The following is a 21,489-nucleotide window of genomic DNA, read 5'->3' as shown; positions in this document are numbered from 1 at the left end:
TGTCAAGCAGTTCAGTTGGCAATATATTCACAGATTCGAGCTTCCCGGATTAATAACTCGTGAGCTAAACGTTGTTAAAACATAAATGCAGCTACTTCCAATCATAGTAACCTAGACCACAAGCTACAACAACCCAATTGGTCTCTATGAGCAGGCGGCGGAGATACACGCCTGAAGGGACCGTCTGAAAAGTGCAAAACCGAAACCCTTTTGCTCATTTTATATTACGAAAAATACTCAATAACTTCACTGTAACACACTGTACTGTCACCAAATTCAGTTCATACATCACTGCTCTCCTGCTGCTTATAGGTACTACAACACTTAGTTTGGCAAGTTGCACATAGGCAAGGCAAGGCAATTTTATTTGTATAGCACATTTCATACACAATGGTAATTCAAAGTGCTTTATATAAAGAATAATAATAAAAATAGAACATAAGGAATAGAAATAACAGTAAAAACAGAGAATTTTACCGCCATATTTAAAATGCTTTAAAAGTCAGAATCAAGATGATAAAATACATTAAAAATGAAATAAAAACAGGAAAAGGAATTTAAAGAATAAAAAGATAATACGTATAAAATAAAGTGCAAACAGTTTGGACATAGCACAGTGCTCAATCAGCAAATGCATAGATAAAAAGATGTGTTTTGAGTCTGGATTTGAATGTGGCTACTGTAGGAGCACACCTGATCTCTTCTGGAAGCTGGTTCCAGCTGCGGCTGGCGTAACAGCTAAAAGCAGACTCTCCCTGCTTTGAGTGAACCCTTGGTATTTTTAAGTGTGTTGATCCTGATGATCTGAGTGATCTGTTAGGTTTATATTCTATGAGCATATCTGCAATGTATTGGGGTCCTAGGCCATTGAGTGATTTATAAACGAGTAACAGTACTTTAAAATAAATTCTCAATGCAACTGGAAGCCAGTGCAAGGACCTGAGGACTGGTGTGATGTGTTCATGTTTTCGGGTTCTGCTCAGTATCCTGGCAGCAGCGTTCTGTACGAGCTGCAGTTGTCTTATGGTCTTTTTGGGAAGGCCAGTGAGGAGCCCATTACAGTAATCCACCCTGCTGGTGATGAAAGCATGAACAAGTTTCTCTAAGTCTTGACTGGAGACAAAGCATCTAATTCTTGCAATATTTTTGAGATGATAATATGCTGATTTAGTTATTGTCTTTACATGGCTACTGAAACTCAGGTCTGACTCCAGAATCACACCAAGATTCCTGACTTGATTTTTAGTTGTTTGACCCCTAGAGTGAAGGTACGTGTTCACTTTGAGAACTTCGTCTTTGTTTCCAAATGCAATGATTTCAGTTTTGTCTTTGTTTAACTGAAGGAAGTTTAGGCACATCCAATTTTTAATTTCATCAATGCATTGGCACAGGGAGTCAATGGGGCTGTAGTCGTTAGGTGAGAGGGCTAGGTAAATCTGGGTGTCATCTGCATAGCTGTGATATGCAATTTGGTTCTTTCTCATTATTTGGCTCAGTGGCAGCATATATAGGTTGAACAGGAGGGGTGCAAGTATTGAACCTTGAGGGACTCCGCATGTCATGGATGTCCACTCAGACTTATAGTCACCGATACTCACATAATAACCTCTCCCTTCTAAGTATGACCTGAACCATTTAAGGACCATCCCAGAAAGCCCAACCCAGTTTTCGAGCCTGTCAAGAAGAATGTTGTGATCAACAGTGTCAAACGCAGCACTGAGGTCGAGTAAAACCAGCACTGATAATTTACCTGAATCTGTGTTTAGGCGAATATCATTTATTATCTTTATGAGTGCTGTCTCTGTGCTGTGATGCGGTCGGAAACCAGATTGAAAGTTGTCAAAGTATCCATTCAAGCTTAAGAACTTGAATAGAACTTGAACATAAAGGCCTTCTTTACACAAATGATGTTGGTATACTGCTAACATACAACAGCTTTATGATAATTGCTTACTGGATTTGATGGCATTACAATTTATTTAATATTTTTACTAATAACAGTGAAGTTATTATTATATTATTTTATTTAATAATTAATAATCATAAACGTTATGCTTTTTTTTTTTTTTTCTCAAACTAAGTGTTGGGTTTAGTTTGAAAACATTACGGTTGGTTACATTTACATACAAGAAATAAACACCGGCTGCCGAAGCATACATAAAATAAACCGTTTTAGGTGCATTAGCGCCACCTTTTGGACTGGAGTGTTGCCCTCCTTATGAATAAATGACGCCATCAAAACCTTACGGCGAAATGACAATATCCTCCACACACTCGTTTACAAGGCGGCCTCCTGTATCTTTGCTAGTCGATTTTACTTCATCCAGTGACATGATGGGTTTTAACTTCATTCAGAAGATTTTGGGTAACTACACAACTGACAGACTTTGAGCGCACCGCCAACGGTGCGTGTGTGTGTGTGTGTGTGTGTGTGTGTAACCATAGCGACAAAACGACCAACTTTCAGAACCTGCACTTAAGCCTATAATTTCGTTTTTAAAAATTTAATTATGCATTTAGAAGTTGCAGAATGGGTTAATTTGGAGACTCTGAAATCGGCAGAGATAGACAGGCAATGCAAAACAAAATCTGACATTGGGAAATAGTGAGGGTGACAAAACTTAGATTTTGAAATGTGGGGGCCACGTATAATGGCTCCTACGCCCCTGTTATTAACTGTGTGACTTCTTGTAAAACACATGATAATATGCCATATTATGATGTTACGCCAAGTGAATAAGCAAAAATAACAATACATGACAGTGCAATGTATGCTTTTGTTTATAATTTGGTTAGAGGTGCTGAACAGGAATGGCTTAATTTTAATATACTTTAATGGTTTTCCATATTAGGAGATGATTGCACTAATTAAATGACAGAAACAGGTACAATGTCATAAGTTTTACGTTTCTCAAACAACATAATTTTTTACATTAGTAAATATATTTACGTATATTCACATTTTTATTTTGAAGATTGCCTGAGAGAAGAGGTGTGAAACTTATATTACTTTTTTTATCTACATTCTCTTTACACTGACAATTTCATTTTTGGAAATTTAGGGGTGCACAAGTCCCCAAAGTAGGCTATATACAAAAAAACAAAAAAAAAACAAAACGCATGCTAAAAACCTTTAACTCCACACTGTAAATTCAAATAGTATTCCATAAAAACGTATGTTTACTTGATTTTAACCAAAATGTTGACTTTACTACAAATTTTTAATTGTTGCTGAAATATTAGAACAGATAGTTCCCATAACTAACATAATTTGAGTAAAATTACAAAAAATGTTTAAGACATACTGTTATGCATTCGTACTGAAAGACATTTCCCCATCCCCCCACACGGACTGGGGATTCAACTTTATGTTTGCAGAGTGGATCTACTTTGGTAAAATCAAAGTTAAAGCTATTCTTGCTGTCTATTAATGGCTTGTTTACTCAGAAAACCCAAGATCAACTAATTTGATTTTGATCTTTTCCCTTTTTATTTTATTTTTTTACTTCTTTTACTTCTTTACTGATTCATGTTCCCTTTGGTTGGGCACTTGGAACTTTGTTAAAGATTTTATAATTCTCTTAATTTCGGTGCAGTCATGCATCAAGAAATCAGTTTGTGGTTTCAAAGGTAGAGAAGTATTAAATAGGTCACTTTTAAGAGGTGATCTTATTTAACTGAATCTTGTTTAGTTAGATGTTTAATTTTCTTATTCAATAGTCATGCTTTAAAATGTTTCTACTAACACTGTTTTCAACATCTTGTGAAACTTTTAATTTAGTATCTGTAACAGTATCTTACAGTTCACCACACTTGAGCCACACACATCAAAACATTCAGCATGCAAACCACAACAATGGTAGCAATAAAAGTTTATTTAAAGTAAATAAAGTACTCTCTACAATTCTTTTTTTAGTTAGCAGTACTCTTATGTAAGTGAACTATACTAACAAAGCTTTTTTCAGCACAGCATACTATTCCTCTTTCACTTTACTTGAAGAAAATGTGGAAATCGTTTTCTAAGTCTCCATAGCTTAAAAAGGCAGATTAAAACCATGTTGAGAATAATAGTATTTAAGATGTTTGCAGAACACAACAAAACACTGTTAGTTAAATGGAATTCCTCCAGAAATCTTACTATTAAATCTTAAGTAAGATTAGTAAATATTCTAGAGTATGTTAACTAGAATTGACATTAAACTGTATACATATTGGGAAATACATTTTACATACATTTTGAAATCACCAATGCTCTGTCTGTCTCAATGGTGCCAAACATTGGGTAAATGTTTTCAGTCTCATTAAAGTCTGTGTCAAAGGTGTAGATATGTTTTCTTTTCACTGCATCATAGAAGGAGACGTGGCCCTCATCTATGTCCAGATAAACCCCTATCTTAGAGGGTGTTGGCAGGTTGAGTTTAGTGACTGGTTCAGTCAAAGCCATCAGCGTTCCCAGCTGCAGACGCAGATTCCAGTACCCTGTTTTTGCGTTCATTGTGACATAGCCATTCCGAGGAGCTGACTCCTTCACGACTCCTACCCGCCACTCACGTTTCTTCCTCACATCTACCTCCCAGTAATGGCTACCTGTGTTATAACCCTCTTTAGCTTGGACACATGTCCAGCCATCATATTTAGAACGCTTCCATTGGAACCCTTCCCAGGGATTGAGACCAAATTCTTTTGCCCTCAAAGATTTTCCATCTTCAGAGACTAGGAGATCTGGGTTGGCTGTGTTTGGATCCAGAATTACAACAGCTTCAAGAACAAAAAGAGAAGGTATTGAAATTGAACTCTGTAAAGTACATTTACATGTACCCTATATCCCTTGATTATAAAAGCTACAGTTATATCAGCTATACCTGTTGATTTTGTAATCCAGTTCCAAACTGCAAAAATGAATGTAACATTGGATTAAACCTGACAGAAAATTGATGCCAAATTGAGCATCAACATTTAATCACAAATGTTTTGATTTCTTTCTTTCTATTTTTCCAAACATTTAAAGTGCAATTGAAAGCAAAGCCATGATTTTATTAAAGTAAATGAGTCTAATGAAAATACCTGGGTTAGGAATGCGTAATCCAACTATGGGGAGAAAAGATAAGAAGGAAACACTGACATAAACTTTTACACACATATTTGAATGGAGTTTATCATTCTCTGAGACAAACATTTACCAGCATGGTCAGCATAAAAACACTAAAAGTAATCTTCACCTGTGTTTTTGGATCTCTGTTTACTCTTCACCCACTGTTTGGGCACTGTATCCTTCCATTCAAAACAGAAGCATGTTACCACAATAAAACCACAAGATCATACTCTTTAAGATTTTACATTCATTGTGATTGAAATGTGATTGAAGTGACAAATAAAAAATAAAAAATATGATTTTAAAAATGGCAAATTAAATAAAAAACATGTTTCTCTGAGAAAGTATAAGCATGAGTCATAAAAATTTCTTTTTTCATGACCTTTATGAAAGTTTAGAACATCAGTTGAAATGTTATAATTTAAAAGCCATGGACTACTGTCTCAGTTATATAGCCATACTTGATTTCTTTATATGACCAATTTTCATTTTCATTATGGTCAGCTTTACCTCTGAGCTTTCTGACTGTAGTAAAGTCCATATTATCCAGTCCATTACTGGGAGTATGCTGGACTCTCCCTGCTTCCACCCTTTGTGGAGATCCCTCAGTGTTTCTTCACATTCCCCCTTTGGACATACTGAGTTCTATAGCAACAGACAGAAAGATTTATGAGGTATCTGATTTAATCATGTGCGTGACAGTAACATGGCTTACCCTCTGATCTCTAGAAACAATAAACATACAGGTACAAACCTCTTTCATTTCTTTCATTTTCCAAGACCAGTCAGACAAAATTTTTTTTGCTTTGTTAAATTTCATTTCACTGTTTGACAACTGCTCAGAACAGGTCTGTTGTTTCTACAGCAAACGAAAGAGAAAGTAAACAAATACCATTGACGACTGTGGTAAAAAAAAAAAAAAAAAAAAAATTGTGGTTGTGACTCTCAAAACAGAAAAAAAAGATTCATTTTTATTGCTTATTGCTTATCAGTTTTCATGCCTAGGACACATTATCATGTTTCTGTAAAAATCACTCATAAAAAAGTGAATCCAAACCTCTTCCTTGTCCAGTTGTTTTGTTTGTGTGCTCTCAAGATCTTCAGCCCATTGCAAAATATAATATTGCTGTTCTTCCTGTTCTCCTTTAGATCCTTTGTTTTTAAACTTTCGTGTCATTGAGAACTTATTGGACTGTGGGCATAATGCAGATCCTTTGAAACTTCTGTTAAACTCTTTTCTATATTAAATTCATATAAAAATGTCAAATGTTTACCTGTAGCACTCTGTCCAGTGCAGCAGCCAGATCTCTGATAATATTCTTTGACTCATCAAGAGATAAGCTGTCTTTTTGCTGAATACTTTTGGTGGCTGGTGTTTTGAACCGCTGAAAGAAATTTTTACCTATTAAGCAAATACTAGTGGCTTAGATATCATTAATACTACTTCATATTACATATATATGTTTACCTGGTAACACTCCTTCCCAAGTTGTTTCAATTTTTTAACAACAAAAATCAAAAAGAAATTGTCTATATAGAAAATGTTTGTGACATTATACCTGTGGTGCATCAGCACTCAGATTTGGCTTGATAGCTGGGAATGACGCAGAAGCTCTTTTATTCTTTATGTGTGGCTCCATGAGACTAACGTCACTTGAGGAAAATTCAACACTTTTGCCTTCTGCAACATATATTGACAGCCAACACGATCACATGAGAATGCGTATCAATAGTACGAGTTTGTAATCTCGTAGAATATATACGCCAAAACTAATTTTGGCGTGCATATGATACGCACTTTCTGGCATGTATATGACACGCTCTTGGTTAGGATGGGGGTGGGGGTTTCGTATGTATAATACGCCATAAAGTGCGTATCATATGCACGCGAAAAACTGCGTACCATAAACACGCCAAAATGAGTTTGGGCGTATATATTCTACGAGATTACACACTCGTACTATTTATACGCATTTTTGTGTGATCGGGCTCCACAATTTAGCAGCTGCATGCTGCTGACACGGTACAGCGATTAATAACAAACAACTCAGTGTATAAAACATAGGCTACTGTATGAGTGATACTAACAAAGATGCCACACATTAACACATTAATATGAATATTTAAATATTTGTTGCACGATTTCAAGTTCCTGCCATACAAAAGGATATCTGAGAAAAGATCGAAGATGTTTTTATTTCCCTAACACTCCAAATATAAGATATGAAAGTAAAAAAAAATGCATACCAGCTGCTGCAAATGCCATTTTTCATGTATAGCGTAATACAATAAGAGCTCTTGTGAACACATCCTTGACTGTCACTGCAGTCGAAGGAACGGTTTGTTGTTTTTGCACAGGATATATATATAGAACCCGCCCTGTCAAAACAAAAGTGAAACCAGTTTGTTTTCGTGCGGTGACTGATCTACTGCAGTGTTATTTGACACTTGACATTTGCTATTCAACAGTGTTTTGATCTGCCTGGCATTGTATGCGAACTGATACCATATAGGCCTACCATTTATCACTGTAAAGCTGCTTTGACACAATCTGCATCGTAAAATGCGCTATTTAAATTAAGGTGACTTGACTTGATTTATTTGCATTATTCTATCAGTCTGTATGTTATCTGTGCTGTTTTAAAAATTATTTTGTGTTGTCCTGTACTGCACACCTCAGCTATATGTTGTCCCCGTATAGACCTACATGTAAAAATGCAGAACGACAGTACAGATACATGACTATCCCATAAAGATTAGCACATCTGAAAATGACACTAGAGCGATCTCACTGATTTGAATTATTTGTTTTTACACATAAATGGTCTTTTGGTAATTAGATTGTCATCATTTAGTCAGTCCTACAAACCTTTGCCTTGCAATGGTCTAAATATTTTTCAAATCTGATTTCTCAAAATTCCCACTCTCCAAAGCATTGGTTTTCTACTATAAATTCTGTATAAATCCTCCCACTTAGATTGGTGTAGTAGGTCATAGCCTAGAGTTGTGTGAGAAGTTTTGCAGCTTCTTCATAAACAAAATCATTTGCATTAAATCTCAGATTGTAATGAATCCATCCCAAAAGGTCTGGTATTTACCTTTGAGTCCAGCTAAATTTTCACATTTCCACCCTCAGTTGCACCAAATTATTATTTCTTTTATCAACAGTTCCTTACAGAGAAGTTCTGTTCCATCTTGTTTTAAACATGCAGTGGTTCATCCGCTGCTTAAAAAAGTAAATCTGGATCCATCTGATCTCAATAACTATAAACCTAGTGTATCTCGAAACTGCCATTCTTATCGAAAGTACTGGAGAAAGCTGTTAAATCAGTTATCCCCTTACTTAATTGAGAATAATATATTGGATCCTTTTCAGTCCGATTTTAGATCTAAGCAGCACTGAATCTGCCTTGTTAAGAGTGGTTAACGACTTGTTATAATTTGTAGATTCTGGAAACGGTGGAGTTTTGATATGATTGGATTTAAGTGTGGCATTTGATATGGTGAATCACTGCATTCTTTAAAACCGGTTAAAAACTGAGGTTGGTATCTGTGATTCTGTGATTGAGAGTGGTTTGAGTCCTACTTTACTGAGAGGAGTTTTTCTGTGGAGATAGGTCAGTTTCATTCATCGCCTGCTATTGTTACAGGCGGGGTGCCGCAGGACTCGATTTTAGGCCCAATTTTATTTTCCTTATATATGCTCCCCCTACATTACATTTTTGAATTTCATAACTCATTCCATATCACATTTATGCGGATGAAACCCAGTTGCACATGTCAATAAAACCTGGGTCAAAGTCCTTATCTGATTTGTTAGCCTGTGTAAATGACATTAAAAGTTGGATGGGTGATAATTTTCTTCAGTTGAATTAAAACAAGACTGAAGTCATTTTATTTGGCTCCCCCTATTTAGCAGATGGCCAGATTCCCAGTTCACAGCCTCTGCGAGCAAATATCTGCACTCATGTAAAGAACCTGGGTGTTGTTTTTGATTCAGAGTTAAAATTCGATAAGCAATTAGACTAACTGTTGTTAAAGCCAGTTTTTTCCAGCTTAGGGGTTTACGGAAATTGAAATCTTTTCTATCTTTTAGTGACCTTATGGCTTCATTTCAACAAGGCTTGGTTATTGTAATGCTTTATATGCTGGTATCAACCAGTTTTCCCTATCATGTTTGCAATTACATCAAAATGCTGCAGCTCGCTTCTTGACGGGGAAGAAAAAACATGAGCAGTCTGAGCACATCACCCCTATTTTGGCACACTTGCATTGGTCACCGGTCAAATTTAGAATTGATTGAGGTTTTAGTTTTTGTATTTAAAGTCTTGAACAGTCTGGCTCCAGTTTTTTATCTCGGACCTTATTTGTTCAAACTCTACCCAAAGAACTCTTAGATCATCCTCTGACAGACTATTAATCATGAAATCTAAAGGTGATAGAGCACTTTCCGTATTTGACCCTATAAGCTGTGGATTTTGCTACCTCAATCGATTAGGTTTTCCTCTTCTCTATCTGTTTTCTAGTCATTTCTGAAAACATATTTTTTCTCTGGCCTATTCATAATTTTAGATCTGTTGGTCTTAGTGAGTAAAATTTTTAGTCCTGGTTTTATTTGGTTTTATGGTTTATGTTGTTTATTTTTATATACTTATTATTATACTTGTTATTTTGCAAGAAGAAATTTTATGCAACGGATCTAATTTTTTTATAAACAAAGTACATAACTTTATCATATTAATTTATATTCATATTCATATTTATAAACCATATTTATTGCATTACCTTTAAAAAACAATGTGTAGCCTAATTTCGTAAATTAACTGGCCTACAGGTTATTTTCTATGAAGTTGCCACAGCCACTGATCTGATGTCAGTTTATAAAATTGTAGGGTAAATTAAGTGTTTAAGCTTGATTGATACTGTGCTTAATATGTTTACACTTTAATATATATAACAATGATCTTTAATTAAATGGACACTATTAAGCTTGCTCACTAAATGTAAACAAATATTATTGTGCAGTCCTTGTTTTGTTTTACCAATCTTAACCGGGAATAAAATGCAAAGAATATATATATATATATATATATATATATATATATATATATATATAAATTGTTTTTTTGTAATGTGTTTAAAAATTGCCAATTCAGATAAATTCATTAAATAAATTGACATTCACTTATTATTTAGTTGACATGTATACTTTATTAAAAACAGAAATGATTGTGCAGTCAGGAAATTGAAGTCAAGAGATGGAAGAAAGGAAAGAGACCAAGGAAGGCAAGGCATGAAGTTCAGTCTGTGGAGTGAAGAAAGAATGAAAGAAGCAAAACTTAGATGCAGAGTATAAAGCTTTAAAATATGGTCACCATTAAAATTTGTTTAAAGTGTAAAGAGGAAACATAGATTTTTTTTTAACAATATTATTACATTTGAAATGTTCCTCTAATTAATTTAGCCTATTTGTTGTTGCACGTCTTGCATGTCGTTTAAATATGTCGCAGAGTTGATTTTTCATTAAAATTCCGATTTATGAACATTCTGATATTCAGCTTAAATCAACCTTAATGTCACTTGTTAAATGTATCATGAACTTTACATGAATTGAGTGAACATGAATTTTACTTAGCCTATATGGATATGTTTTGGGGGGTTGTTGAATATGTTTGTTTGATAATGTGTAAATAAATCATGTTTTTATTATTATTATTATTTTATAATTTCTAAATAAGATACAGTCTTTTTTTAAGCATTGTGACTTTACCTGAATTGAAAAGATATTCGTCTGGAGTGCAAGATCTCAAAATGTTTATTGGTATATACTTTGCAAATAACACATTATGAACTAAATTCAGATGAAAATATTATATCTGGACATTAAAGTTAACAGAAGTAATAGTGAAAGAAAAGAAAAAAAAAATATTGTTTTAGTCTGAATGAAATCGAACTCTTTCCTGTAAACGTGCTGTGTCCTCTAGAGGGCAGTACCTACCGTCCCATTATTTTATTTTACACCACGAAGAAAAGAAACCAAACATCACGGAAATAGACGGTCTACTGTTTTACCTGATTTGTATTTTATTCCAGAGAAACACAGTTGAAACCTTTTAATTTCTATGAATTAACGATGGATTTAAAACGTGCTAAAGATGTAACTAGATCGAGCACACATCTTAAATCAGTCTTTGTTCATTTGTTCAGGATTCAGTTTAATTTTTTATCAGCCAGTGATTGACTGGGTGAGTGTTTCAGTATCTCTTTAATTACATTTATGTAAATGTGACGTAATGTTAATGTACATAAAGTGTGTTAAATTCGTGTAACTCGAGACTCTTTAATTCATACAACTGTCTGGCGGTGTGTCTAGTAAGTTTTCGTCTATTAAATCAAATGGACCCGTGCAAGTCTTGCAGTGCTGTAGTGACGTTCAGCCACAAAATACTGCAATCTATAACTTGTGTGACTGTCTTGTGCAGAGGTACATCTCTTTTTTGTATGGCAGAGCACTGAGGATTTCACAACACAATGGGCAACAGGAGGAAAGGTCACACTCATGCACCTAAAACACCTCCATCCCTGGACACACACTCCATTAACACACTCCGGCACCCTGACCATGAGCAGGGCGTGAAGCACAGGATATGTATGGTGTCAGACTTCTTCTACCCAAACATGGGTGGTGTGGAGAGTCACATCTACCAGCTCTCACAGTGCCTCATAGAGAAGGGCCACAAGGTTGTGATAGCAACGCATGCGTATGGAGACCGCCGTGGGATTCGTTACCTGACCAATGGTCTGAAGGTGTATTACCTACCACTGCAGGTTTGTTTTACAATATGTTACATTCAATTAAAAGGGTTATATCACACACTGGCGGCCAAAACTTTGGAATAATTCAGATTTTTTAAAGGTTTTTGATAAGTATATAAGTTTCTAATACTCACCAAGTCACTATTTATTTGATCAGAAATACAGTAAATATTTTAAAAAACTTTTCTTTTTTAATTACATTAAAATGTAATTTATTCCTATGATGGTTCCTTTAGAAATCATTCTAATATGCTGCTTTGGTGCTCAAGAAACATTTATTATTTTTAATTTTGAAAACAATTGCGCTGTTTAATATTTTTGTGATAAACTACAATTCAAAAGTTTGGTGTAAGTACAAAAAAAGGAAATAAATTAATACTTTTATTCAGCAAGGACACATTGAATTGATCAAAAGTGACAGTAAAGGCATTTATAATGTTAGAAAAGATTTATATTTCAAATAAATGCTGTTCATTGAACCTTCCATTCATCAAAGAATCCTGAAAAAAAAAAAAAAATCAAAGTTTCTACAAAAATATTAGCCAGCAATAACTGTTTTTAACATTGATAATAATAAGAACCATCATTAATAATTGAGCACCAATAATAATTAATAATAATTGAACACCAAATTAGCATATTAGAATGATTTCTGAAGGATCACGTGACAGTTAAAATAGAAAACATTTTAAATAATTTTAAATTTCACAGTATTACTTGTTTTTTTCTTTTGTTTTGTTTTTTTTAATCAAATAAATGCAGCCTTGGTGATCATAAGAAACTTTTTTCAAAAACATAAAAATATCGTAATTATTCCAAACATTTGACCAGCAATTTCTCACTCACATCCCTTCCTTTCAGGTCATGTATAATCAGTCCACGGCCACCACCTGCTTTCACAGTTTGCCACTACTCCGATGCGTGTTTGTGCGTGAGCGCATCACAATCGTGCACGCCCACAGCTCCTTCTCCGCGATGGCCCATGATGCTCTGTTTCACGCCAAAACTATGGGGCTCAACACTGTATTCACAGACCACTCTCTCTTTGGATTTGCGGACCTGAGCTCCGTACTGACAAATAAGCTGCTGACTGTCTCTTTGTGTGACACGAATCACATTGTGTGTGTGTCATACACTAGTAAAGAGAACACTGTACTGCGAGCCGCCCTGGACCCTGAGATCGTCTCGGTCATCCCTAATGCTGTTGATCCCACTGACTTCACCCCTGACCCCTGTCGTCGTGACAACAGCAAGATCACCATTGTGGTCATCAGTCGACTGGTTTACAGGAAAGGTCAGGAGAATATGGTGTTTTTATTTGTATTGCAAAATAATGTAATGATATATTAAAGTTGTGTGACACGTTTTAATAGACTTTTCAGGATTTTCATAAAACTTGTAAATTGAATGATTCTATATATAACTAAATGTGAATTTTTTAAAATCATAATGGGTTTTTATAATAATAATTTCACATTTAATATAAAAGCTTATGTAAAGCGTGTGTTATCTGGACAGTTTTTACTTTATGTCCCCTAAAAATATCTGAATGAATTTCAAATCAGAAATTAAAAATTTGCACATAACAGAATCTGTTGTTTTGCAGGGATTGATTTACTAAGTGGAATCATTCCTGAACTGTGTGGAAAGCATCCAGATCTCTGTTTTCTGATTGGTGGAGAGGGACCCAAAAGAATTGTTTTGGAAGAGGTTCGAGAGAAATATCAGCTTCATGACAGGCAAGAAAGCTAGTGGGCCCGAGAATTGATTTCTAGATGTGAGTTGTGTACAATTTCTTTACTTGCCTTTATTTTTGATGTGTGTATATATAGGGTTCGTCTGCTGGGAGCTCTGGATCATAAGGATGTGAGGGATGTTCTTGTTCAGGGTCATATCTTTCTCAACACTTCTCTCACTGAGGCCTTCTGTATGGCCATTGTGGAGGGAGCCAGCTGTGGGCTGCATGTATGTTTTTTTCTATGAATATGTATGAGTGAAGTCACATTATGCAAGTAATATGGGTTGCAAAATGACAATTCATGTTGACTTTAAAGGGTTAGTTCACCCAAAAATGAAATTTCTTTAATTAATTATTCACCATCATGTGACTACAGTGGTTTAACCTTAAATTTATGAAGCTATGAGAATACTTTTTGTGCACAAAAAACAAACAAAAATAATGACTTTATTCAACAATTTCTTCTCTTTGCTGTCATTCTCCTATGCTGTTGACATAGTAAACTAATAATGAGCCGGTGACGTAGAAACCCGGAAGCCTGCACTGTGTTTACAATGTAAACAGTATAGGAGAATGACATGGAAGAGAAGAAATTGTTGAATAAAGTCTTTTTTTTTGCGCACATAAAGTATTCTTGTCGCTTCATAACATAGAAATTGAACCACTTTAGTCAAGTGGACTATTTTAACGATGTCTTTGCTACCTTTCTGGGCCTTAAAAAGTGCAATGACGTTGCTGCCTATGTGTGATTAAGAAACCTTAGGATTTCGTCAAAAATATCGTAATTTGTGTTCCAAAGATGAACAAAGGTCTTAGAGGTTTGGAGTGATATTTTCATTAAATATACTCTCCTTTACAAAAAGAAAAGAAACCCCTGCCATCCTTATTGTTTTGCCCTGATTTATGGGTATGTCTAAATGATATACCACTGTGTGTGTGTAGGTGGTGAGCACTCGTGTTGGAGGTATACCTGAAGTCTTGCCTGATGAGTTGGTGACTCTGTGTGAACCATCAGTTCAGTCACTTTGTGATGGCTTAGAAGCTGTAATTGCAAGAATACGCACAGGAAATGTGGCGTCTCCTGCCACCATCCACCGCAAGGTCCGAACACTGTATACTTGGAGAAACGTTGCCGAGCGCACAGAAAAGGTGAGTTTTAAGAACATACTTGTATTAATTATTTGTTGGATGTACACAACTGTTCAAAAGTTTGGAGTCAGTAAGATTTTTTTAATGTTTGTAAGTCTCTTATGCTCACCAAGGCTGCATGTATTTAATCAAAAATACAGTAAAACAGTTATATTGTGAAAAATTTCTATTTTACTGTATTTTAAAATGTAATTTATTCCTATGGTGGTAAATCTGAATATATTTATACTCCAGTTAGGGCTGGGCGATATATCGCATGCGATTGTCACGCGCATTTCGTCAGTAAAGCCGGTTCCCTGATTACCGCTAAATCGCCATCACGGCTTTCAAATGGAGCGGCATTTAATAGACAGAGCCGTAGTTCACTGACAAGCCACGCAATATCACGTTCATATCGCAGATGAATCGCCTTCGATAATGAACGCGATATTGCGTAGCTTGTCAGTGAACTACGGCTCTGTCTATTAAATGCCGCTCCATTTGAAAGCCGGTGATGGCGATTTAGCGGTAATCAGGGAACCGGCTTTACTGACGAAATGCGCGTGACAATCGCATGCGATATATTGCCCAGCCCTAACTCCAGTCTTATAATGTCACACGATCCTTCACAAATCATTGTAATATTTGTGATGCATTTTTTTCATTTGTAACAGCATTTATTTAAAATAGAAATCTTACGTAACATTATAAATGTTTTAATTGTCACTTTTTTAATCAATGTAATGCTTCCTTGCTAAATGAATGATTAATTAAACCATCAATGTATAATTTGCCCACTCGTTCTGTGTTTGTTTCAGGTGTATAATCGGGTGTGCAGGGAGTCCGTTTTGCCATTGTCTGCAAGACTGCATAGACTGAGCTCTCACTGTGGTACCGTGGCAGGCTCCATTTTCTCCTTTGTTGCTGTTATTAACTTCCTCTTCCTGCTTTTCCTGCAGTGGCTCCGCCCAGATCATCTGATTGATGTTGCTATAGATGCATCAGGCCCCAACAGCCGCTTGGGGCAGCACGTTAGTAAGAAGAAAAGTAAAACACCAAACCCGGCTGTTTCCTGACTAATGATCTAACTTGACCTTACAAGTTTATTTAGCAGGAGGAGTATGTTAGGTAATGAACTGAACTAAAATGATAGTACTGACGTACTATGGTACATCAAAACATGTACTAACTGTTCGTGTTTACATTCCCGTATAAAACATTGACCTCAGGTGTAGAGAAAGCTTTTAAGTGTTATCCTCAGCCACTCCCAGAGTCCAGCGCCTGCTTTTGCACAATAAAAAGCTGCCTTTAACTGAACCCCCATTAGAAGATAGTATAAGTTGAACAAACACCTTTAAACATCTAGATTTGAGATAAATAAATGACAAACATGGCCAGCTTTTCCTGTATCACCTTTATATTTATCATCTCAAAGCATATCTGTATATTTTAAATGTGATTTTAAATTGACATATATGAACTGAACTGAAATGTTTAATGCCAAACACAGTTTTTGAGCTTTAGCGGAGCTATGAAAAGTCAAATGCATCATATCTGCTAAATTCTTTGATCTGACTGTACTTTTTGATTTCTTTTGCTGCTTTTTATTGGCTAATAATGGATAGTGACATGAACATATTTATTTAAATCCGAACACACTATTTTCTTTTGGCTTCATGTGAAGCACACTCGTTTTAGGGCACTGTATTTCACTTTTCACACTTGCTATCTTATGTTCCACCTATTTTATATTGACCTTCTATGTGAGTATGATGACCATGGTTATAATGCACAAATGTTCGTACTACCTGAAAGTGGTGTTAACTTTTTGTTGACACAATCTAAAATAAACTTTATTAACATAGAACAAGTATACATTCTTTTTTTGTTTTTTTCTGTTTTAACTTTGATATGAATGTATTTGTTAGTATTTTTAAGATTTTGTCCACACAATAACATAAAATAAATGAAAACATTTAATTTGAAATATCACAAGTTTGAGTTAAAATTCAATCTAAAGAATATATGAAGTCAATATGTGAAATTTTACTTTAAATATGCAACTGTTGAGTATAAATGAGGCACGTTATGCTAAAGATGTTTTTGTTGTAGATAACCGTCAGGGTCTCTCTGGATCAGGAATCTTATGCTAACACCCAAACAGGGCTGATAAAACACACCCTCAAGCATTCAAGGCTAAAACCGGGAGTCGTTAACAAACACTTATCGCCCTTTCTGACTCCTTTCACACACATGTACATCCAATAGCCGCCCTATCCAGCTAGAACGATCTTGTTCCTGCATAACACTGGATGCAAATCATGTTTTGTTGGAGAACCAGATACTGTATCAACAATTACATTTGCAGTTACATTGGCTTTGGTTCATGGTCCATTATCTTTTTTCAAGCTTTAGCTATTTCACATTCTATATATACAAAATCATATCTATTTTGAGGTTGTAGTTTAAAGTTTTGCTAAGTTACTTTTCATAGGGACTTATCTTTGCGTACTGACTTTCATTTGTTCTATGAAACCAGTTAAAGGTGCTTGCTGTATGCATGTTTTTGAATCTATGTTTTAGCTCCTCTGCTCCTTCGACTGATTTGTTTATGTGGGGGATGCTCACCTCTAGAGTTTGGGGAGGTGGGGGTGTAACCACAAATCACTGATAACAGTGGGAGGTGCATTCTTGCCAAGGGGGGTTCTTGTTTCTTTGAAGGCCATATAAACTCCTCTGAAGAGTTTCTCTGTCCACCACTATCTCATTTGTTCTTCCTGCGAGGTCTGTCTTCTTGTGAAGTTTAGCGATGGCTGTGATTCATGCTGAAGTGAGCATCTGGAGTAAGCCATGGGATCACAGGTTTCACATGTATGGAGGGCAAGTGTGTAATACCCTAATGGCAGGTGAGTTTTCCTCCTCTACCTCTGTTATTCTCTCACTCTTCTTGAGCATTTTCATTAGTCAACCACACATTTACAACAAGGATCAAGCGCTCTCTGTTTTCACAAATTGTTTTACAATTTTATTACCTACACTCTCAGAAAAAAAAGATGCAAAATCTGTCACTAGGGCAGTAACCTTTCAAAAGTTGCTAATATGTACTATTAAGGCATGGATACACACTTTTTAAGTACTAATATGTACATTTAAGGTACAAATATGCACCTTTAGGGGTAAATAAGGTACAAAAGTGTACCTTTTCTAAAAGGTACCACCCCAGTGACAGCATTTGAGAGTGTAACTTGTGATATCAACTAATTTGTCACCATGAAACATGTACCATGATATTAGTAACATGGCATCAAGCCAGAGTGCCAGATTATTCTATTAGACAATTATATGAAAATAGAAAAAGGAAATTGACTTTGGCTTGTAATGTGGGTCTGGATAAGCCTATCTGACTTTACAGCCAGACTGGTTTTGAAAAGTTTGTTTAAAGAGCTTTTAAGCGATAAAACTTATTTAAAAAGAAGCGATTGTATGTGGGTTTACTATACTTGGAGGATGAAATTGTCCCTGGCTGGATATTTGTTATTTTGACCTCTCTTTGAGGTCAGCGTTGTGGCTCAGTGAGCTGTGCAAACCCTCAAAACATCTATAAGACATTGGCTTTCAAATTTTGAATATGGCCCTGGGTCGTTTTCCGATCCCTGCCCCCCTCGTTCTCATTTTCCTGTCTCTAAAAACAATTCTGAGTTTGCATTTCACTGTTTTTATTCATTTTGAGGAATAATTAATCTGTTTTTGTGCAAGTGAGATGAGCAAATGCATGCTCACATTTAAAATTATCAGTCAAAAAATAGGAAAACAAAGTCATTGCGTTATTTATTTGAAAAAGTAAGATATTTTGTTGTAATTTTAAAAGTAATGTTACTTGTTACTTAAAAAAGTAATCTGATTACATAACTTTAAGATTTAGTAGTGTATAGTTAGTAGTTAGTACATGTACTGCGTTACCCCAACATATTAATATCAAACAACAAAATGTTATATGGCACATCCTCATTTAAATATATATGTAATGTCTGTGTTTCTTCTTTATTAGGTTCCTGGGATGACAGAACACCTCTACACGATGCTGCTTTGCAAGGAAGATTGCTGCCACTGCGAAGACTCCTTTCACAGGTACAAATGGGAGGAACACTAACTCAAACCAGATAGCTAAATAATTGAAGTTCACAAGTATTTGGACACTTAATCCAAACTGAAATCAGTATAAATGTCATTGCACTGGAAAACATTAATAAGTCCATTTGGTGCTTTCTTACATATTGAGGTGTAATGACAAACTATGCTTCCTATTATGAATGAAGGAAATGAATTGTCCATGTTTGCATGTTTATAGGGATACAATGTGGGCATGGCTACATTAGATGGAATCACACCACTGCATGAAGCATGTGTTGGAGGCCATTTTACCTGTGCTAAACTTCTCCTGGAACATGGCGCTGATGTATGTATATAACTTTTTTCTTTATTTACAGTATTTATATGCCTTTATTTTGCTCATTTTCTCTGCATAAACATGCATTAATGGCTAAAATATGTATGCGTTCAGGCGAATGCTGTCTCCTTTGATGGAGCCACTCCTCTCTTCAGTGCATGCTGTAGTGGAAACCCCGCCCTCGTCAGCCTCATTCTGATGTACAGCTCTGCCCACCACCCGGCTCATCTGCTGAGCTCACCTCTTCATGAAGCAGCAAAGAGAGGTATGTGATGATTCTTGTGAATTTAAAGTGCACTGTAAACTTTGGGATTTCAGTAAACTGGATGTCTATGTGTACATGTTTTAGGTCACACAGCATGCGTTGAACTGCTGCTGTCTCATGGTGTGAATGTGGACATGGAGGTGCCCAGCATAGGAACACCGCTTTACTGTGCATGTGAATCCAAAAGCACAGACTGTGTACAGAGCCTGCTGATCTCAGGTCAGAATCACACACAACACCCTTCATGAGTTAATACATTATTTTTTGTTTCATTTTGTTTTATCTCAAAAGTGATTATCACATTTACATTACTGTAGTTACAAAAATATCCTATCTGGATCATGTTTTCTCTCACTTCTTTTAATCTTCAACTAAATAATCGTAAAATCTAATAGCTAAATCATGCATATATAAATACTTAAAATAGTTTAAATAAAATTTTAAATACATTTAAATAATATTTTTTTTCACTAATTAGCAGTTATTTTGGTTTATTTACTGTTATAGTAATATTTTGTAATAAAATGTATTAAATATTTTAAAAATGTATAAATACTTATTACTTGTAATTTATATCTTCAGTGTTCACTTTTATTTTAGTTTTTAGTATGTCTTTTTAATTTATACATATATAATATATATATAGTTTTAGTAATTTTAGTAGTTAAAATGTTTAGTTTTAACTTAAAATTATTTAATGTCTCATTTATTTCTAACTAAATATAATATTATATGATTAATAAATGTATATTATTATTTCAGCTTTATTTCAATTACAATTTTCAGTAATTTTAGTTTTAGTCAACAATAACAACACTGCTAATAATTTCTTGCATTACAGTAAAGAAAATTGCTCCTTGTCTCTCTCCAGGTGCTGATGCGCAATGTGGGCGGGGTCTTGACACACCTTTACATGCTGCAGCTAGAGTGGGCGGGGCAAAGGAGGTGGAGCTACTGTTAGAGCATGGAGCTGATAGGTCATCAAGGAACTCCGAAGGAAAGAAACCTCTGGAATTGACTACAGATCAGAATATCAAACATCTCTTGCAGACTGCAGGTAAATATAAACAAAAATAAACATTAAATATGCCCCTGTAAGCTGCGATACTGATTCTGGCTTGTGATTGGTTCTGCAGGTCCTTGCTCTCTGTCTCAACTGTGCAGATGGTGTATTCGACGTTCGCTGGGACAGAAAGGACTAAACAAAACCAAGATGCTTTGCTTACCACATACCCTGAATAATTATCTTCTCTATCTTTAAAACAAATATTCTCCAAACACTCTTCAGTAATCTTGTTCTTTTTTAAAAAACACTATGTGCACATTTTTATCTGTAAATAATCTTTGTATAAGTGTGGCCTTAATCTTTGTTTTTTTGTAATAAATATTTTTATACATTCATTGGCTGTTTGTTGGAATGAATGACTACACACACACACACACACACACACACACACACACACACACACACACACACAAACAAACTGTCTGCATGAGCACATTAACACTCGTTGTGTTTACTAGTTCAGACAGAGTGAAAACAAATGTGAGTATTAAATATAGATATTTCTTTTTTCATTTCTTTTTTAAAATCTTAATTAACTTTTTAGACAAAGCACTACCTGAACTATCCAGCAGATGGCAGCTTTGTAACATAAGTAAGATAATGGATTTTTCCCCCCCATTTAATTGTAGGCCTATAGGGTAGATTTGGATAATAGGTTAGTAGTCTAATAACAAAATATATTATACATTAAAATAAAATAATTTAATATCATCATTTAATATCAAGACATTAATCTAATCTAAAACTAAAGTGTTTTTTAAGTGTAATATTTCTGTAAAGTCTAGGGACAGAAAAGTGGACGTTTCTGTAGAATGACCCTTCTATCTATCTATCTATCTATCTATCTATCTATCTATCTATCTATCTATCTATCTATCTATCTATCTACCTGTCTGTCTGTCTGTCTGTCTGACTCAACATATGCTGACAAATATGC

The 21,489-nt window shown here is 35.1% G+C and overlaps 3 protein-coding genes across 5 annotated transcripts; 2 read left to right on the top strand and 1 right to left on the bottom strand.

The window, feature by feature from the left end:
- Positions 1-3,857: 3,857 nt before the first annotated feature.
- Positions 3,858-7,491, bottom strand: si:dkey-18p12.4 (SPRY_PRY_C-I_1 domain-containing protein). Of its 2 annotated transcripts, XM_048193782.1 has the most exons (10): positions 7,340-7,491; positions 6,652-6,773; positions 6,367-6,477; positions 6,150-6,284; positions 5,847-5,951; positions 5,603-5,737; positions 5,220-5,271; positions 5,065-5,088; positions 4,863-4,889; positions 3,858-4,758 (listed from the first exon to the last, which is right to left on the bottom strand). In XM_048193782.1, exons 1-10 carry the CDS (start codon positions 7,356-7,358, stop codon positions 4,226-4,228), a joined length of 1,263 nt encoding a protein of 420 aa, XP_048049739.1. In that variant the 5' UTR covers positions 7,359-7,491; the 3' UTR covers positions 3,858-4,225. The 2 variants fall into 2 exon arrangements, with proteins under 2 accessions (XP_048049739.1, XP_048049740.1); XM_048193783.1 differs by lacking the exon at positions 7,340-7,491 and having other exon boundaries at positions 6,561-6,773.
- A 3,575-nt stretch (positions 7,492-11,066) lies between these two features.
- piga (phosphatidylinositol glycan anchor biosynthesis, class A) lies at positions 11,067-16,644 on the top strand. 2 transcript variants are annotated; one of them, XM_048193779.1, is made up of 7 exons: positions 11,067-11,337; positions 11,601-11,920; positions 12,770-13,202; positions 13,515-13,647; positions 13,741-13,873; positions 14,589-14,795; positions 15,593-16,644. In XM_048193779.1, exons 2-7 carry the CDS (start codon positions 11,624-11,626, stop codon positions 15,848-15,850), a joined length of 1,461 nt encoding a protein of 486 aa, XP_048049736.1. In that variant the 5' UTR covers positions 11,067-11,337; positions 11,601-11,623; the 3' UTR covers positions 15,851-16,644. The 2 variants fall into 2 exon arrangements, with proteins under 2 accessions (XP_048049736.1, XP_048049737.1); XM_048193780.1 differs by having other exon boundaries at positions 11,575-11,920.
- A 97-nt stretch (positions 16,645-16,741) lies between these two features.
- Positions 16,742-20,872, top strand: asb11 (ankyrin repeat and SOCS box containing 11). The gene is made up of 7 exons (XM_048193781.1): positions 16,742-17,680; positions 18,823-18,902; positions 19,123-19,230; positions 19,336-19,486; positions 19,571-19,705; positions 20,358-20,543; positions 20,623-20,872. The coding sequence occupies exons 1-7, from the start codon at positions 17,584-17,586 to the stop codon at positions 20,745-20,747; spliced, it is 882 nt and encodes a 293-aa protein (XP_048049738.1). The 5' UTR covers positions 16,742-17,583; the 3' UTR covers positions 20,748-20,872.
- Positions 20,873-21,489: the final 617 nt, after the last annotated feature.

Source organism: Megalobrama amblycephala, linkage group LG6, assembly GCF_018812025.1.
Source record: "Megalobrama amblycephala isolate DHTTF-2021 linkage group LG6, ASM1881202v1, whole genome shotgun sequence".
NCBI classification, from domain to species: domain Eukaryota; kingdom Metazoa; phylum Chordata; class Actinopteri; order Cypriniformes; family Xenocyprididae; genus Megalobrama; species Megalobrama amblycephala.
The sequence above is the reverse complement of the archived record's forward strand: the minus strand, read 5'-3'. Positions and strand labels throughout refer to the sequence as shown.

What these genes read in the sequence shown, in the direction of transcription:
- piga (XM_048193779.1), top strand. Translation starts at nt 11,624, where the DNA reads ATGGGCAACAGGAGGAAAGGTCACACTCATGCACCTAAAACACCTCCA. An exon ending in TGTATTACCTACCACTGCAG is followed by an intron (nt 11,921 to 12,769) that starts GTTTGTTTTACA and finishes CCTTCCTTTCAG; the next exon opens with GTCATGTATAATCAGTCCAC. An exon ending in TCGACTGGTTTACAGGAAAG is followed by an intron (nt 13,203 to 13,514) that starts GTCAGGAGAATA and finishes GTTGTTTTGCAG; the next exon opens with GGATTGATTTACTAAGTGGA.
- asb11 (XM_048193781.1), top strand. Translation starts at nt 17,584, where the DNA reads ATGGCTGTGATTCATGCTGAAGTGAGCATCTGGAGTAAGCCATGGGAT. An exon ending in TCATGAAGCAGCAAAGAGAG is followed by an intron (nt 19,487 to 19,570) that starts GTATGTGATGAT and finishes TACATGTTTTAG; the next exon opens with GTCACACAGCATGCGTTGAA. An exon ending in ACAGAGCCTGCTGATCTCAG is followed by an intron (nt 19,706 to 20,357) that starts GTCAGAATCACA and finishes GTCTCTCTCCAG; the next exon opens with GTGCTGATGCGCAATGTGGG.
- si:dkey-18p12.4 (XM_048193782.1), bottom strand. An exon ending in AACAACTGGACAAGGAAGAG is followed by an intron (nt 5,952 to 6,149) that starts GTTTGGATTCAC and finishes CGTTTGCTGTAG; the next exon opens with AAACAACAGACCTGTTCTGA. An exon ending in CTGGATTACAAAATCAACAG is followed by an intron (nt 4,759 to 4,862) that starts GTATAGCTGATA and finishes TTGTTCTTGAAG; the next exon opens with CTGTTGTAATTCTGGATCCA.